The sequence below is a fragment of the Pangasianodon hypophthalmus genome, chromosome 3 (genome assembly GCF_027358585.1).
Source record: "Pangasianodon hypophthalmus isolate fPanHyp1 chromosome 3, fPanHyp1.pri, whole genome shotgun sequence".
Classification (NCBI taxonomy): Eukaryota; Metazoa; Chordata; class Actinopteri; order Siluriformes; family Pangasiidae; genus Pangasianodon; species Pangasianodon hypophthalmus.
The window spans coordinates 12,042,739-12,062,615 of NC_069712.1; the positions used below are offsets into that span (position 1 = coordinate 12,042,739).

At 37.7% G+C, this 19,877-nt stretch overlaps 1 protein-coding gene across 3 annotated transcripts in view; it reads left to right on the forward strand.

Annotated features, from left to right (window-relative positions):
- The window catches only part of LOC113545306 (cilia- and flagella-associated protein 46), a 67,956-nt gene that overhangs the window by 36,124 nt on the left and 11,955 nt on the right, over positions 1 to 19,877 (forward strand). For 2 of the 3 annotated variants that reach the window (XM_026944599.3, XM_026944607.3), the window contains 14 exons: positions 1,713 to 1,910; positions 2,965 to 3,153; positions 4,083 to 4,196; positions 5,314 to 5,493; positions 5,710 to 5,880; positions 6,086 to 6,183; positions 7,371 to 7,447; positions 7,786 to 7,949; positions 8,972 to 9,078; positions 10,128 to 10,213; positions 12,571 to 12,723; positions 17,641 to 17,720; positions 18,140 to 18,200; positions 18,356 to 18,391. In XM_026944599.3, coding sequence (XP_026800400.3) covers positions 1,713 to 1,910; positions 2,965 to 3,153; positions 4,083 to 4,196; positions 5,314 to 5,493; positions 5,710 to 5,880; positions 6,086 to 6,183; positions 7,371 to 7,447; positions 7,786 to 7,949; positions 8,972 to 9,078; positions 10,128 to 10,213; positions 12,571 to 12,723; positions 17,641 to 17,720; positions 18,140 to 18,200; positions 18,356 to 18,391 — 1,714 coding nt within the window. Of the gene's footprint in view, positions 1 to 1,712; positions 1,911 to 2,964; positions 3,154 to 4,082; positions 4,197 to 5,313; positions 5,494 to 5,709; positions 5,881 to 6,085; positions 6,184 to 7,370; positions 7,448 to 7,785; positions 7,950 to 8,971; positions 9,079 to 10,127; positions 10,214 to 12,570; positions 12,724 to 17,640; positions 17,721 to 18,139; positions 18,201 to 18,355; positions 18,392 to 19,877 lie in introns of those variants that run through there. The other variant, XR_003404598.3, reaches the window with a different exon arrangement.

Below are 19,877 nucleotides of genomic sequence, written 5' to 3' on the forward strand. Positions count from 1 at the left end.
TACAGATATCTAATCAGCCAATCATGTGGCAGCAGCGCAATCCAAAAAAAATCGTGCAGATACAGGTGAGGAGCTTCAGTTAATGACCCCTATGACTGTAACCGTGGCATGGATGTTGGTGCCAGATGGGCTGGTTTGAGTATTTAATACTCTATATTTCAACAGTTGAGTATGAGTATTTCATACTCAACTGTTGATCTCCTGGGATTTTCACACACACCAGTCTCTAGAGTTTACACAAAATAGTACATGGTTAGTGTGTGTGTGTGTATATATCATAATATCCTTTTTGCATACTATATAGTATGTAACATTTACCATTTCTACATTTGTTAAGAGCCACATTCAAAGTTGAGTTAAGTGCATATACCGTATCTTGCTTACTTTTCATTCATACATATTCAGTAACTACTGTATCCTGGTTAAAGTCGTGATTAATCCGGTACCTATCATGTGAACACCGGGTACGAAGTGGGAATACAGACTAGATAGGACACCAGTCCATTGCAGGGCGTTGCTTACATTGCCATTTGATTAAGATATTTCTTTCATAAATAAATGGAGGTATTTAATACTAAATGCAGACTGTTATTATAGAGACTCTCCAAATAATAACCATTCCTGCTTATTATTTTAACAGACTATTTACCTCCTGACCAGCAGGTTTCTGTTGCTGCAGGAACAATTGTCATGTCCTGACAGTCTGTGTGATGAGATTGTTTATGAGCTGTGTTTATGTGGCTTAGTGTGAGCCAGCCCCTAATCTCAAGTAAACAATCCTGTAATTATTTTGTTTCATTTTTCCAACCAGATGATTTTGCCATCCTCCACACTGGGTGCTCATGCTAAATCAGAAAATAAACACTCAAACTCTCTTGGAAAATAAAGACTGCTAAAGCAATTAGATTCCTGGACTGTTCATATTATTTCATTTCGTTTGGAACAACATGGGAGAGATGAATTTCAAAATAGAAATCCACCTGCATTATAACTCTAAGCACTGTAGAAAACTTGAATTGATACTTTTCAAGAGACAGTTAGGTGGTGATTAGTTATTGGAAGGATCAGAAAATACAGGAGTTTCACTTTGGTCATGTAATACATATCTGACAATGTCGAAAATTCAAGTAAAGTTAAAGTATAAATAGCTTGTCTATCATTCTCTCCCTTGCAGCAGATGGTGCTGGTTTCCCAGCAAACACAGCATGCATGGTCCAGTATCCATATTTCCTAACATTGTTAGATGAGTTTAATATCTCTAATTAACTAAGTATTTTGCAGAAAAATGTGAGAGACCTCCACACATGACCGTTACTGTAGCACTGATCAAAATATGCCTTGGGTCAGTGTGTCTGCATTCTGCTTCTGAGCATTGTACGAAGTCAATGGTAAGGAGTGACTGTTGAACAATTTGCAGCTGACCACGGAGAGAGGCTGTTCTCTGATTTTCCTTTGATACATTAATTTGTTCACTGACCCACTTTTCACTCATTTTCTCAATCTGTTGAATCATTTATGACTTCCAGTATTGCTGTAGCTCCCAGTTCCCTCACGGATTTCGTAATTTATTAATCCCTCTCTTAGACAGAGGAAGGACACATCCTTCATGCACTTCATGTGTATTTCTTTTTTATTTTAAAGGATGGCATACAGTAAGTATATTACTTACATTGTGTGTGTGTGTGTGTGTGTGTGTGTGTGTGTGCGTCCAGGGTGGGTGGTGTAGGCTGCCTGCCATGCGTGTGTCTGTGCGCTTTAGGCTAGCTCTGGCTGACCTTGGTTTGTTGATTCTGGAGATGCAATGTGAGGTGGAGAAGGTCCAAGCAACAATCCGGAGCAAGATGAGTTCCACTGAGCGAGCTGTGGATGACTATATGAGGAGCAGCTTAGACCTTAATGCTCTACAGAGGGTGAGAGAGCACACACATCTCAGACTCACAACACTACTCCTACATAGAAATGTAAGTGTTATTTTATTCTTGTATCTGCATGAAAGTGTTTCAGTATGGGCAATATGGAAAACGTATCACAGTATCTGAATACCCAGTAAGTGCCACAATATTTAACAAAGCAAGTTCAGTGTTATTTAACATTAAGAACATATATAACATGTAATGTTATATGACATACATTGTAACAGCTATAAACAGATGTTCCGTCACATTCTCTTAAAGTTAACATACAGTATATATATATATATATATATATATATATATATATATATATATATATATATATATATATATTGAGAACGTGCAGAAACTGTCCTTAGACTTTCCTGTGGCAGAAAACATAAAGGAAAAGCTTTACCTTTTACAGCTTTACGTTTACAAGAATGGTGGTGGAGGGGTGATGATTTGGGCTTGTTTTGCAGCCACAGGACCCGGTAAACTTGTAGTCACTGAGACAATGAAGAATTCCACTTTATATCAGAATATTCTCGAGACAAATGTGAGGCCATCTGTCCAGCAGCTTAAGCTGGGTCGAAATTTGGTCATACAACAGGACAGTGATCCAAAGTTTCTGAATGTTGGTTTACGTTTTGGGAAAAAATGACTACATATAGAAATGTTATGTTTATATTTTTTGTCACCTGACATTGTTTGTTTATAGAAGTTGGTAAGGACCACACAATTGTTACTTAGATCCTGATAAATAAAAATATTGAATGGAAGGCGGGTGTACTTACTTTTTCCCGTGATTGTATATTGTCCCTAAACATTATGGTAAAATGTTCTCTGTTTTCACTTAATTAAATAATGGTTGTATATGCCAGACAGAAACTGCTATATTTTTCAAATCCTTTAATTTACCAGTGTCTGCTAAGTTTGAATAAAATTGTCTTCTCATTCTGTAATATACCATCCAGTTGTTCAGAAATAAGCACAAGACATTACAGCATAACATTCAGTATGCAGTGTCTCAGATCTGGGATTTATCAATTTGTTTCTGTTCCTTCTTCAGGAATGGCTAACCATAGGTCAGTCTGTGGGTCAGCTGACCTTTACCCAGCTGACTGTGGTCCAGTCTCTCATGAAGGACTGTGTTGAAACCAGAGTACAGACGCTTGGCATGCTGGGAAAGTGCTTGAGGCTGTTAGCGCTGCAGAGAGATCCACTCTACCCCACCTCTGTGTGGGACAAACCAACCATGGTATACAATCCAATTTGGAAGTAGGAATATACACCAAAGTATATAAGCCAGGGGTGTCAGAGTCCAGTTTTGTAGGGCCTCTTCACTGCAGTTAGCCTTTCAGTTAGCCTTTCACCTGATTAAACAAGTCTAATTCTACTCATTGTTTAACCCTTTCTCACATTACACTGGTGCTCCATTCCACCGGCAGAATGGAAGTTATCTTGTCTTATCTGACATTTTCAATGAGTATAAACAAATGAATTACTTTATCACCACAAGTCTGTTATAAGATTAGTCAGGACACTGAGGTTTCTGTGTGTAGAGTATCATGACTCTACGTTTAGCTGCTGGTGAGCAGGGCGATGGGAAAGGGGAGAGGTGTGAACCCCCTGCTGGGCAAATAGTTCACACCTCTCCACAATAACACTGGTACAAAGATACAACAGACAGCACAGCTAGAGCTTTTTTGATAATAAAACACCGTATACAACTTCCAACACCCCAAAACAGGCAAAAGTTCCATTTTTTGGTCTCAGATAACAAGCATTAATTTAGCAAGGCCATTGTGGGATGCCTTTGGTGTTTCAGAAGAGAAAAACACAAAACTCTGTACAGTGCAGTACACTATGGGATAGGATTGGACAATAATAATGTTAATATTGTCTAACAGTTTGAACTTCATAAGGAGAATCATTGTGCTTCTTTCTGTTCTTTTTTATTTGTGTTCTTGTTAGTTCAATAGTATATATAAAGATTTTGTGATTGCTTGACTTATTGATTTATGAAGTGTATATATCAAACTTGCCTTGGTGTACATGATGAAATGGTAATACTCTGAATCAATATATACCTATAATAAATATTTGGCTATGTGTACAGTTGTTCCCGTTAACGTTTCTCTGTTAGCCATATGCAAATGACTCAGTCAAGTCTCTCTGCTGCACCAGGTGGAAAACGGAGCAGAGGGAAAGGAAAAGGAAGATGAAAAAGAGGAGAGTAGCAGAGTAGCGGAAGGGCGCGTAACACGGAGACAAAACACTATTAAAAGTGACGAAGTGCAGGTAGAGTATTTGCCCAATATAAAAGCACACACATGCATGTATGCCCAAATTCCCTTGTGTATGCTGCCTCAGGCTATTTAGTGTAGCCTGTTAGGTAAGGAATAACACACGACAGACCATACTGTTATGCAAAAATAATGCACCCTGGGGGGGAGCGTGATGCTGCACGACGCGCAAACGGAGTGCCGCTACCACCCAGAAGTCCACAATTTTGGTATAACAGCATGGTCTGGAGTGTGTTATTCTGCTTATACCACAGCCATTTGCCAATGGTTATAGTGTTTAACGTCTTGTCATTTTTACCAAGAACCCGGAGTGCGTAAACTCCTCTCTTCTGAAGACTTTCTTGAGTTGATCAACTCAGCAAAGCACTGTGACTGTTACAAAGTGCTGATACCTTATGTTTTCCATAAATGTTAATTTAATGTCTCCTTACAAAAAGTGTTACACAAACAATTATAGGTTTTACTTTGTTAAACAACAAGTGGATATGTCATATTGATGTGGGTTTTTTTTGTGCTACTATGACAGTTACGTTCTGTAATGTGTGTAGCACAGCTAGCTGGGCATGGTGTGATGAATAATTAATCAAATCAAGTTAATCAAATAATTTGTTCTGTACCCACAGAGCTCTTCTAAAGAATTCTGGGACATATCAGGGCATATAGAAGCTGTGCCTAACTACACAAGAATAAAGCAAAACACTTGTTGTAGCATCACCACATCACATGAGTAGCTTTGCTCTCAGCATAGCAAAATAAGAGATTTTTGTCTGAGGAAAAAAATCCAAGCCATTGTTGCTTCCATACTTCTAGGCTGCTGTCAGCATATCAACTAGAAATCCAGCTCCATATTCTCATGTTAACACCTGATTGTTTTGTGTGTCTCGTATCATGATTGGACTTTAATATGCTTTCTGATTTTCTTCAAATTCAGGGAAAGTTTGATGTCATTAGCCACATGTGTATGCGAGCATGTAGTGTACTGTAGCAAGTACTGGCTCTGACACTTTTTGGTAGTTGATGTCGATGTAAGAATATAATCACACACATGCATACATACACCCACTTTTCAGGCTGAGCAGTCTCATGAGTTGTTACATGTGCTCACTTGACAGAACAACAGAAAGGCTGTGCAGCAGATGTTGGTGCAGGCCAGTGAAACTCTAACTGAGGCTTTGAGTCTTGGGCTGCAGCAAAACCTGCCTGAGCTGCTCTCACATATCTGCGAGGAGCTGCTGGAGTCTCACAGCCAGTATGACCCAGCTGCCTTAGGCCAATACCTCGCACTGCTACAGGTTAGATTGTCTTTTACTGCTGAATAAAAAGAGCCACACACAGCACCTAATGCAAAGAGATTTAATGGCTTAAGTCATCAAGGTTTTGCCAGAGAGTCACTTCATATTACAGTATTTCTGGGCTCATTTTTCATTAAAAATACATTGTTTTGGGAGTACGGGCGGGGTTATACTGTATGCGTGTTAATGACTCTCCTGCCTCTCCACTGATCTTAGAGCTGTGTGTGCTGTACTGAGATGTCCAGAGTGTTAGGTGCTGCCTGTTGGGACAGCAGGCAGTCTCAGGTGGCTGCTCTTCTGGGTCTACAGAAAAGAGTGAAGTTCTCTCAACCCAGCCGCAGCAGCCTGATTTCAGCCATTGACCACTCACTCCACATACTGTCCAAGGTGCTTTTAACCCTCAGATTAAACAAAACATTATTCTCTAGTCTAACACATCTGTCCAGTTGAAGCTGGGGTAGTACACAGTGAAGCACTGATTTGCAGTTTGGCCAGTGAAAATGGTACCAGGCATTAAAACGTGTTTTCACAACCCCTTTCATCTCATTAGGGCTGCTAGTATTTCTATATTTCTATGTTTTGACCATCTTAGGCCTACCAGCACCTGATTATAAACCCTAACCACATGAGCTTCCTGGGAGAACTGCCACCAAATCTCAAAATCCTGCTGTTGCAGCATACTAAAGATGGGTAAGGCCAAACTGTGTGTTATCAGTAAACATAGTAATCTCTTATACAAACAGGCAGAGAAGAAGCCGTTTGGTAAATATAAGTAGGCCTACTCAAGAAGAAGGTTTATTTTTCCAGACTAGGGGTCTCATTTTTTAGTCGTGTGGACACGTAGTTCTGTGCATCAACCATGCATACACACATTTTTATACACAGAATGTGATTTATCGAATTATTCTTGTGCATGAGGATGCATGTGTGTACTACACCTGACCATGTGTATGCAGCAACCCCTAGTAGTAGAAACATGTAATCGCAAGTAACGTGATTATCAGGAGTTTCTGTCACACTTACTGTCCATCAAGGATGATTGACATTAAATGCTGACTATAGTGCTCACAACAAGGTGCAGTCAGGTGAAATGAAAAATGAAATTTTAAATGTATATTTAGCTGATCTTTGCCAGGAACTCAGTAGAGGCCTTCAAAATTCAGCAATAGTATCACTGTCCACACTCAAGTTCTTTTTACTTGAGGGCACATATCACTGAGAAATTGGAGACAGAGTTTTTACCAGTGGGCACATATCACTGAGAAATTGGAGACAGACGTACATGCACTCTTATTGCTCACCCTACAATACATTTCAATTCTGAATACAACAATAATGAGGGATTGCAGCTTTTCCAAATTTCCAAATTATGTACATGTAGCCATAAAATCATTGTTTTAAATGGAAGTTGTTTAACATATATGGTAATTTGGAGGCGTTTCATTATGTAAATCTGAGTGAATGTGCACAAGCTGCATTAATCGTGCACGGCTGTGCATACACATATGTGTTAAATGCCAATATAGATACAAGCAGTCCTTGTGCACAGAATTAGAACTTGTTCTATGCATGCCTTGATAAATAAGATACCTGGTTTGCTGTTTCTATCCACACACAGCACATTTCCTGCAGTTTCAGGGCTTCACTGCTAGAGGGTGATGCAGAGTTTATGAAGATTGCTGACATGTTCATACAGCTCAAACTACACCTTCATAATGTATATGTGCAGACAAAGTTTTCATTGTGCAGAATTCATTGTGCTCTACTAATTCGGAATTTTTAACCATTATACTGAGTACATACAAATCAGTGCACACATGATATTTAAACATTGTACATCCCAGTATTTCACTGAGTTGTTTTTTTTCTTCCTCCAGTTCAGTGCTGTATGGGGCTTTTTATGAAAAATCAAAATCCACTGAAAGTCAGAAAGTTAAGAGTATGCAGACAACAGGTAATAAAGTCTTCTCTCTTCCCTTGTGGATTTCTTCCATCATTTTTTCTAATATGTCCTGCTCATACATATGTACAGTATATATCAGTATCTGTAAGGTTTGTGTTCATTTCTTATACTTTGTAAGAAAAAATAAATGGCCTGTACTACAGTGTTGCTAAGCCACAGTTCAAGGTTCTACTGAGAATACTGTATGAGAGCTGAATATCCGGGATGAGAAGAGTGTCCTGATTCATTCTCAGTATATTAAACTTTGTAAGGTTCAGTGGGCCTTATTATTGCTTGGACCTACCTGGGTTATCATGCCTCTTAGGGGAAAAGTTTTTGTGCTTCTGCAGGTGGGTTAGTGTGCTCCAGAATGGCCAAGGCCCGGGTGCAGCCTTCTGTCCTGCTCCAACTCCAAGATCAAGCCCAAGCCTTTCGACAATTCGCTGCACAAACCATGATCAGAGAGTCCTGCTGGCTCAGAAATGCTATGCAGACTGAGGATTACACACAGCTGGTACACAGAAACACAGAAGCACACACATTGTACTTTTCCTTCTCAGTGGAGTAGCTTACTCTAAGCAAGGCAAAATAAGATGTGGTTTCTTTAAAAAATAAGTGCTGTTGTTGCTTGTAAACTTTTAGACTTTAGAGTATATTAATTTCTTTTAGGCTTTTAGAGTATATTCAAGAAGAATTCGACCTCTATTTTGGGCATTAGTGATTTAAATTGCTCTAAAGTATAATATGTAAGAAATAAAACATGACAGGGTATATTGTTATAGGAAAATAATGAATGACGGCATGTTGTGATGCAGGCCAGAGTGGAGTTAAAAATACCACCCCAAAATTTATTATTTTCCAATAAGAGCACACGCTCAAGTGTTTTATTCCTTTTATACCACAACGATTTGCCAATGATTACAATTTTTATTTATTAATGGATGTCACCTCATACTTTTTTATCCATTTATAGTCACTCTTGTGGAAAGTCCATAAACAGGTTCCTGTTAACTCTTTTTTCTTTCTCTTAACATTAATAAAAAATGCAGCTGGCCATGTTACCGAGAAACATGGAAAGTGCAAAGTTCTCTATTCCTAAGACTTTCCCTACTATTGTCATAGCTGCTATTATAGAAAATTAATCAACACCTTCCGACCAACCAGATTTGAGAATTCAACAACACTGTGATATAAAAAGATTTTGATGAATACGGTGATATAAAAAGAAAGATGATAAATACGGAGCACTTCATAAGTCAGCAGTGACTTGAAATGAAAACAAGTTAATTTTGTAGACATGGAGTTCTCTAAAATCCAGCATATTAATGTATAAGGCCATGTCAGCAAAAATTGCATCACCATCTACACTACATGAATGATTAGTGCTGCTATTATGAATAATGAGTCTCATCATCAGATGTTATTTCTCTCGTAACCATTATCTCTCTCTTCACATTTTCACATCTTGTTTTTTTCTTTATTCCACTCTCCATCTTTATTTATCCCTCCCCCATACTCACTCTTTTTTCTCTACAGAAACACAACACAGACCAAGAGTTAAGGGAGCATTTTCAAGCTGTAGTTAAAGGAATGGAGGACTATCTGCATCCTATCCTCTCTCAGTTTGACTTCTCATGTTTAAGGTAAGCACACACACACACAAAGAGTAAGAAAGCTGACTGTTCTCTGACCCTGCTTTCAAACTGGCAAATGACAAGACCCCCTGATCACTAGTATGTCTTTCGTGGGAGTGTAGCAACTGCTATTGTTATTGCTTGTTCTGTTAGGCATGCTCTGTTCTGATAGTTTTGATATGAAATGCAGCTAAATTGTACACGGTAATTTATGATATATATACATCAATGTGTATAAAAAGACTGGTAGATTAGTAATTAAAAAATTGAGATTGGTAATAATAAAAGTGCCTTTATTGGTTCTTCTTAATGGGTGAGACAAATTTCATAAGAAATTTGCAAAAAAAAAAAAAAAAAATCGAATGTCACTTGTTGCCATGTCATTTGGAGCTGTCAGAGGAATAATGGCGCTATGTTGCAAACTTACAAAGGGAATAAATAGTTCCTTCATTTCCCATGCTGTTGTTTGCTAGTGTGTAACTGTATGTAACTGCAGCTGTAAAAAAAACAATGTTTTCCAAAATTTGTGTATAGATCATATGGGGTTCTCCAAGGAAAAATCTGGAAAGCACAGCTGCATATCAGGGATTCTTAACTCCAATCCCAGACCCCCACTGCCCCTGCACAGTTTAGTTTTCCTTATTGCGGATACACCTTATCCAGCTCATAAAGGACTTCATAACTAGCTGATCAGGCGTGTCAGCAGTAGGGACATCATCAATATGTACATGGCAGTGAGCCCTTGGGACTAAAATGAGAACCCCTAATCTAGATGATGAATGTAAGTGGGCTTGGATTTGATTGTTGCTCTATTTGAACTCATATTTAAGGCAACCATTGAATGAGGGGCCTTCTGTATCAATTCATAGCCAACTTTTTGAGGGTGTGTAAGCAGATTCCAGTGAGAGCTGATTGACCTGAGCAAATCCTCACATTCCCTAAAGCAGTTCCTCTTCGCTCCCTTCGCAGTCCCATTTTCACTTTAATTTATTTCTGCATGTGTGTTCTTCCTTTTTTTGTTGCTGATCCCACCATTCTTTCTTATCTTTCTTTCTCAGCCAGTGCCCTCAATCAATAGTCATCGACGAGGCAACCCGGCCCAAAGATAAAGAAGAGCAAGAGGCTACAGATAAAGCTTTGCCTGGTAATCACTGCACTAGTTCCTACAACATAATTGCACACATGCTTACAGAAAACAAATCCAATTTACACAGTCCCAACACAGCCCATCCCACAAGACACAGAGGCAAGCCTTTAAGGTCCAGCATACCTTGTATCAACTATATCCAGCATGGCTTGTCCATAGGACAGAGAAATCATTGATGTTTTGTGTAGGTATTTACTGATCCCCTCTTCGCACACTATGTTTGCAGTATCAGCCTCTTCTAATGCAAGGCATTTTAATCTTCATTTGTGTAACAGCATCAGAAGGGCATTTTCCCGGTTTACTGAGCTTAGGGGAGCATGATGGCTCAGGGAAAGGTGATATTTTAAATGGGTAGAAAAAGAGGTGCTGTTGACAAATCAGACTTAAAATGCTAAATTCTTGCATAATGGAAAAAGTATCCATTTTCAACCTAATCTCTATCCACCACATGTAACCTACAGCTGGGGTCATTAGTTTACATACGCCTTGCAGAGTCTGCAAAATGTTAATGATTAAAAAAAAAAATGGGATCATAAAAATTGCATTTTGTTTTTTATTTAGTACTACCCTGAATAAGCTGTTTCACATAACAGATGTTTATATATAGTCCACAAGACACAACAGCAACTGAATTTACACAAATGAACCAGTTCAAAAGTTTACATACACTTGAGTCTTAACACTGTGTGTTGTTACCTGGATGATCAGTGACTGTTTTTATGTTTTGTGATAGCTGTTCATGAGTCCCTTTTTTGTCATGCGCAATTAAACTGCCCACTGCTCTTAAGAAAAATCCTCCAGGCCCTGCACATTATTGGCTTTTCCAGCATTTTCTGCATATTTGACCCCTTTCCAACAGTGGCTATATGATGTTGAGATCCATCTTTTCACACTTAGGACAACTGAGGCACTCAGCTATTACAAAAGGTGCAAACATTCACTGATGCTCAAGAAGGCAACACACTACATTATGAGCCAAGGGGATGTAAACTTTTGAACAGGATGATTGGGGTAAATTGTTATTATTTTGTTTAAAGATCTTATTTCTTTCATTTAGTACTGCCCTTCAGAAACTACATATATTTACATGCTATAGATGTTTACATGTTTCCCAGAAGACAAAAGCCGCTGTTGGAAAGGGGTCAAATACGCAGATGCTGGAAAACCAAATAATGTGCAGGATCTGGAGGATTTTTCTTAAGAACAGTGGGCAGTTTAATTGTGCAGGACAAAAATGGGACTCAAGAACAGCTCGTTAGAATCGTTAATTAATCATCCAGCTAACAACACACAGTATTAAGAATCAAGCTTATGTAAACTTTGAAACTTTTAAACAAGCTTGTGTAAATTCTTATTATTGTGTCTTCTGGACTATATGTAAACATCTGTTATTTGAAATATATTATTCGGGGCAGTACTAAATAAAAACAAAATGCAATTTTTATGAGCCCTCTTATTTCTTTTTTTTTTAATTATTAACATTTTGCGGATGTATGTATACTTATGAGCCAAACTGTATAGTTGATTAGCACAGGCAAGAATTTCAACATGCATTTTTGCAATGAGAAAAGAATTTCATACATAATCAGACAGAAATTGAATGTAAGAAAGTGAGGCTCTACTGTGTTTACTTCAAGTTAAGGTTGGACATCCGAAGTCCTTCACTCTCAGTAAGCATGTCTCTGGAAGGGTGAATTATGTAGAGTAGATACCAATTTAGAGTTTTATTTGCAAATATTTTAATAAAGAATTCAGGAAATCATTCTACAAAAATGTGTTTTGCATAAGCATTTATTGAAGGCACTCAGCTATTTTGTTTACACTTTCTTTAGACTCCCATTATAGTGGAGTTTTAAATAAGCAGGTTTTCCATTCTTTTCTGCATGGAGGAAAATGTGTTGAAATTATTGCTGACGGGGTATTCAAGTCCAGTTATATAAAATTCCTTGCTTACTTAAGACAATAAGCAATTAACATGACAACAGTTACTTGTTAGTTCATACTGTAGCTATAAATAAGACACTGGCGCATCACATTACCACTTTTGACTAGCACCACAACCTCTGAGACATCTGTTTTGACCTTGAAGGGAAAAATAAACTCTGAACTTCTGTCCAGTTGTGCAATGTTTTTTTCATTTACTTTTTTTTTTTTTTTTTTAACAAGCCATGCTGTCAGCTCACTTTTGTGTCCAGAGAGGGTAAAAGTAAATAATGAAGTAAATAATCTATGAAACCATGTGAAAAGTCTTTCCTTTCTCAAAGAAGCATGCAGATTGTCTGCTGTTTGTGTATGCGTGTATGTGTACACACTCATGGGAGGCTGTATGTCTTGTGTATATGCATTACTTACAGAGTATGGCGAGTGTGTAGTGGTGTTAGCAGACACTATGTTGCTGGAGTTGCCATTAGAAGCTCTCACTGTTCTGCAGGGAAGTGGAATCAGCTCCATCTCACGGGATTTCTCCTTGCAGGTCTTTCACACACGTCTCCACAGAGACGAGCAAGGTAAGACAGCAGCTGGATGTTGATATCCAAAAGCGCTACATTACACTGAGCTGCATGGTGTTGGCATTCTGTGCATCTGAACTTCCTAAACTTCTGCACTCTGAAGTTTCCATGCATTTCAAAATAATTCTGCAGTGTTTGGGGCACAGATTCTCACATAATGGTTGTAATGAACATCAAATAATTGATACGAGCAACAAATCAAGGACTTGTTTTTATGTAGAACAGAGGGTTTTGTGCATTCATGAATGAATGACTTATTTTTGTGGGCTTTTGTGTGTTCCACAACATACAGCATGGTTATTGTGGTTTATATTCTGAGCAAGGAAAGAATGATCAAAGAGCATACGTGGTAAAAATTGTTCATATCAAGCTGTCTATAATAAGAGGAAATGTAGGAGACATTTCATCTACATTATCAAGACAAAATCTGAAATGGAGTTTATCTGTAAGAGATCTCTGAACCATATTGTATATACTGCATATCATCATTGTGGGTGCAACTCAATTACTGGTAACACTCATACACCTGTCATGCAGTTGTTAGGCTTTGTGTGACATGCTGTATTGTATATGAGTGTTCTGTGTTATTTGTTTCAAAGACCACATTCTTTTGTTTATATTTTATTATTAGGAATCTTGGGTAGACTTGTAGAAAGAAATTTGAGTCTGGTCAAATTTAGTTACAGATAGAAATGTACTAAACAAAATACGTATTGTCTATTTCCACAGATAAAACAGTGTGATGAAATTTTACTAACCTGAATGTGACAAAATTCCATCTACAGATGTGTGACAGCTTAAAGGAAAAAGCAACATAAAGTGTCTTTGTAAGATTGTTGAGGCTTGGTGGAGATACTACGAATCTTTGGAAATGTACTGAAGGGAAGAACATCATTCTTCCAAAAAGATAATTCCTTAATTGGTGTTTTGATGATGATGGTGGTCCAAAATCTCCCAGAGGTGTTCAGTTGAGTTGAGATCTGGTGACTGTGAAGGTCATTTTCATGCATTCACTGACTCCCCATGCCCTCTGGATGGGGATATTGTCATCCTGGAAGAGGCCATTCTCATCAGTATAGAAATGTTTCATCATGAGAAATTCATGTGATTAGGCACAAGAATTTTGTATTGATTTGTAATGGTACATGTGGACCCAAACCATGCCATCAAAATGTCTCCCACAGCAGAACAGAGCCCCTAGTTTTTTCCTTTAATTTGTCACTCATGTAGACATACTGATGTCATAATCAAATTGGATGAATGTATGTCAAAATGTTTTGGATATAAGACCTCTTACCAAACCTTTTAGTTGTAGAATGTCATAAAAATGGTTAGCAGGTGGTTACTTGTATAGAGCCACTGTGTTTTCAAATTCCTGACCTAGCTAACAACTTGTCATGTACAACAAAACAACAAAATGTCATGGCTGGTGGCAGTAAAAAAAATTTAAAAAAAATCAGGAGGTATTACAGGAAAGTCTAAATGCATCCTGAGGTAATTCTGTCTGAAGCTTGTTAATCTCTTTCTACTTCTCCACCTCAGTCACCTAATAGGAATCCTTTAATAGAAACTACTCAGGATTTACATCCTCATAATCTTTTTTAAAATTCATAAAATTCCTTCTGTATATGTAGGACTGAGGAACTGTTATAAATGTTATGCAGTTAATTTATTCCTTTCCAATGCATGTGCATCTCGTGCATGTAAATTGACAAATTAAAAGCTAGTAGCATTATCAACGAAATGCTTGCATGCACACTCTGACTCATCAGAGGCTGAGAATTTCTGAAAACTTAATTTTGCATCAGAAAAAAAGAAGCAACAATATTTTCCCTTTTATCTCACCCTTTTAATTGCTAAAGCACAGCCTTCATTCAAATTAGAAGTCAATTTATATGTATTTCTATAAATGAAAAAAGTCTATAAATGGGAGTGAAGAGATTTCAAACAGAAATGGGAAATTATTTGTTATAAAGACACAAGTACCACATGATTATTGGAACCAGTTGGATACATATTGAGGTGCCCAATGTAATTCTGGCTTGCCCACTGTCTATCTGATAGAGAGTTAACTGGGTTATTGAGTATGTCTGAGGCCCAATAACTGTACTACAGAGCTCCAGGCTGTTTGTGAGCGCAATGTGATTTGTAGGCTGAAGGCTGAGGAAGCTCAGGGAACACATGTCTGTTTCCAGCTCATGCAGTTATCTAATCAGCTAATCATGCAGCAGCAGCACAATGCATAAAACCATGCACATACAGGTCAAGTAAGTTTCAGTTAATGTTCACATCGAAAAAATGTGATTGTGACCGGAACATGGTTGTTGGTGCCAGACGGGCAGGTTTGAATATTTCAGAAACTGCTGATCTCCTGGGATTTTCATGCACAACAGTCTTTAGATTTTACACAGAATCCTGAGAAAAAACAGAAAACTTAAAGGAAGTGGAAATTCTGCATGTAGAAGCACCTTGTTGATAAGAGAGGTCAGAGGAGAATGGCCAGACTGGTTTGAGCTGATAGGAAGGCTACTGTAACTCAAATAACAACTCTTTAAAGCAGTGGTGAGCAGAAAGCCATCTCAGAATACACAACACATCGAAGCTTGTGGCAGATGAGCTACAATAGCAGAAGCAGGTTCCACTTCTGCCAGCCAAGAACAGGAATCTGTGGCTGCAATGGACACGGCCACCAAAACTGGACAGCTGAATATCTGGGACCAACAACTATTAGGTTTCTAATAAAGTGGTCACTGAGTGTAATATTTTCAGGTATGAGTAATTAGCCTCTGTTTTGCTTTTCATCATGATGTTTAGATCATTGTGTTTCCTAATACATGGATTCGGACACTGTAGATGTAGACCAGTGTTTGAAATTCAGCATTTGAAACAAATAATGTAAGCATTGCATGTGATGAAGCTTTTGGACCCAGGGCACATTGACTTAAGATGCTATATGAAACTCGCTAAGCTGCTCAGAATATTTCATTCATTCATTTTACTTTTACTTTTTTTACTTTTGCTGGTGGGGGGTCACAGTGGCTTCACACTGAGAAGGCCAACCAAGACCTCTCTATTCCTCCTCCTCAGGGATTCCTAGACATTCCCAAGCCATCTGTGACATAAATCTCTCCAGCATGTTGTGGGTTTGCCTGGGGTCTCTATCCAGTGGGATGTGCCTGATAAAGCTCTATAAGGAGCTGACCTGGGGGCATGAAACCACATCAGCTTACTCCTCTTAATTCAGAGGAGCAGCAGCTCTACACCAAGCCTGCTCAATATAGTATAGAAATGCTCATAAGGCATTTATCTGTAGTTGTTTTTTAGGGTGTGACAGAAATTCTGTGCTGAAATAGAGAGAGTAATGTTGGTCAGAGAGAGTGAAGTTCCCACATCAACTGAATTAAATCTGTACATTTGTATTTATGGCTAATAATTTTTTGTGTAATTCTAAATCATAATTCACTGTGAACAATATGATTTCCTCTTGAATTGTGTAATAAACTTGTTTAATAGATTTCCTCAGTACTTCTACTTTAGGAAATAATAAGTTAAACGAACACACAGACATAGCTGAGTATAATGTTCTGCTGGACATGTTTAAATGAACCTCTGACAGGCAATCATAAAGGATACTGCTGCATTTTTTAAAAAACTGCTGTGCTAGCACATTCACGTCTTCATACTATTCATATTTGAAAAATAATTAATATTTTAGATTTGATGCATTAAATTTGATAGATTTTAATTTTTTAGATTTGATACATTCATTCATTCCTCTTAAGTAACCATGAGGGAGGAATGCACTCTGGATGGGATACCAGTTGTGTGAGACGTGTTTAAAGAAAGGCCTTTAAGACTGGATATGCTGTAGTGGTAAATGCTTAAAAGCCTCTGAACCCTGAAATGACATTTAAGTGAAATATTTATATAAAACTGGGCGGCTAAGTATTTGTAATTGAACACTAAGAAGGGGGTATATCTTACATTAAGTTTAGTTACATAAACAGAAGTACAAGTCAGGCAGTACATTGAAAGTATAAATAAATTAGAGTCAGATATTTGATTAATGAAATGAACACACATTTTTAATCTATTTAACCTATTGCCACTGGTTTTAGGTTAGCAGAGTGGGGAAATTAATTTGCACAACACAGCAAAGCCTTTCATCCTACAACAATAAGGCTGATAAAGCATTTACATTTATTCATTTAGCAGATGCTTTTATCTAAAGTGCCTTGGAGACAGGACACAAGTGAGGGTTAAAGGTCTTGTTCAAGGATCCAATAGTGTCAGCTGAAATGTGCACATAGAAAAAATCTCCCTTTTGTAAACAGTCATTGATATTGATGATGATTGTATGTGTGTGTACGTACTCATATTTGCGCTCATGCTGCTTTATGTTGTTGTCCCCAGCACAACAGCTCTGGGTTAAATGAATAAATTTAAAACTTATTTACTCTGGACTTCCATTACTATTATTTTGACTTTTTGACCATTATATCAGTAACATACATCTCATGGAGTAACTATTTGTCATTTGAAACATTTTGCATAAAAAGGATTAATTACGGTGTGCAATGAAATGCATCGTGTTAATATTGTGTTCTTTTTTCTTTCTCTCTCTTCCCTTTCCCCTTGTCCTTAACCCATTGCACTTGAATTTTCGGACACATTGATGTCTGTATATTTTTTTATTCAGTGTTTTACTTTTTAAATTATATTGGCATTAGACATACAGAGCAGCTAAAGTTCAGCAAACCTTTACTCAGTCACTGATGCTGAAGGTCATTCGATGTGTGAGAAATAGTGATAGTTTATTATTGTTATTGGTTTTAGACGAAGCTAGCGCTGTCATTTAAAGTTCGCAGTCAGGTGGCCATATCCTGTTCTAAGACTGCATCCTGTTGATTACAGTTGAAAGTGACAACAAAAAAGAGAGAAAAAGTGCAACGGCAGCTAAAGGAAAAGGAGATCAAAGCAAAGCCATCAAAGTGGTGAGTTAGCTAAATTAATCTTTGGCTGGCAAAGCAGTGGAATATTACTTTTTTGTGTCCTCACAGCAGTCAGATATTTAAATGACCCTTCCTTTGCTTTCAACTCAGTTTCTCTCAATCAGTTGCCTAATGATGCTATGTGGTTGGGGGCCCAGCCATTTTTCTCTCGTGTCAGCATGGGCTGATGACCTTGCTTTGCCTTTCTCTCTCTTTGACCAGCCCAACTTTCTTTCAGACGCCCTTTTCATTTTTTGCACTTTCTTCCTTCTCTCACATTTTTGTTTATCTCTAGACTTTCCACCAAAAGTAGTTCATTCTGTAACTAATCCTCTGAAGTTACTACAGTTGTTTGAATTTTTATTTAAAATGATGTGTCATGTGCACAAGTTGTGATTAATATGTTCTTTTTCCTCGTGTAGGCACCCGTGAACCGTGTCTTACCTGCCCACACTCTTTCAGTGGACTCGCACAAGTTCAAATGTATCCTCCTTATTTTATTGGATTCACACACACAGCCTATAATTTCTACATTTTACAGTGAAAATACTGATATTTGTAAAATGCACAACCAAGATCTTTTTGGCCATAAAGATCAGTTTTTTCTGTTCTTGCATTTCTTTAGCACTTGTCCACAGATATTGTTGATCCACACAGTGATGGGGGAGATAGCAGTAAGTACATTCTAATGTTTCACTTAGTGGGCAACCAATTTCTTAGTTTCTATTTGCAGCATATGGCTTCTTTACACTAAATGAGGAATAAAACACAATGGGGCAAATAAATGTTGTACTTTCTATCAATTTATATTTAAATTGTGTTTTTAGACATGTCAGTTGTGGAACTCCTTATTTCTTTTTTTTTTTTTTAAGTTAATAAGACAAAAAAGTATCTTGTCATATTACAGAGAAAGAAGTCCTCTGTCCTAAAGACTTTCCTGTGCTGGAAAACTTACTGACTGTTACAAGGCACTGATACCAGAGACTCCTTCCATGAATGTTAAATGCAGTTCTCTTTACAAAAAACTTCAACATATCAACAACTTTTCAAGTCTCTGTGTACATTTTTAGTATAGGGACCACAACGTATTAGAACTAGTGCATTAATATACAGTAAATCTGTGATTTGCTTTGCTGTCAGAAAAACTGTTAGAGCTGTGCTGTAATAGAAAATAATCAACACCTTCTGAGCAATCAGATTTAAGAATTAAGATGTGCTGTGGTATAATATGCTATTATTCCTATCATTTTCCTAAGGCCTGTCCAGCTTGTCTCTCAGGGCAGGTTTCTAATCATTAGGAGGAACTTACTTGAAATATAAACATCATGAGGGTTATGTATTAGTTGTTGTTCCTCTTTCAGCTGCTCCTGGTCGCCACAACAGATCATTGGTCTGCGTATTTGATTTGGCACAGGTTTTACGCTGGATGCCCTTTTTGACGCAACACTCCCCAATTTTATCCGGGCTTGGGACCGGTACTGAGAGCGCACTGTTGCATGCTGGGGTTGGTTCTCTGGTGCTGTGGACTAACCACTAGCCCTCCAGGGACCCTAGGGTTATGTACTAGTAAAAAAAAAAAAAAATCATGCATTCACGCTTGAGAAAATAGGAATCAGATGCCATTAGTTGGGTAGTCCTGTTGATAAAAGGCAATAAATTGTATGACAGCCTGTGACTTGACATCAGATGAATGACCATAATCCATCAGTGGTCAGAATTTCCTTTCTAATTGTTCTGAAACATTCATTTCGTGTAAATAATGTAACACAACACATGCACTCTTAAATTTGAGTGATTTTTTTTTTGTGTTCCAAAAATAGAAATATTAGTGTAGACATGTTTCAATGACTGACAATACATGCCCAGTTAATGTTGCTTTTGAGCAGGGATTCTAAAAAGTTTTGCAGCCAAGGACCCATTAAACTGTAATATAAATTTCAAGGACCCTCTGAACATGATCTAACTATTCAAATAATTTTCATGGACCAATATGTGAATACTGGTCCATGAAAATTCAACATAAGTGACAACAGATGTGATTAATCAGTTTTTAATATCTGTTTGGAACTTGCACAACATCTCATTGATATTCTCGTGCTTTATCTGAATGCTGAACTGTGTGTAAATATTACATGGCACAGGAATGACCTGAGAGTTGCT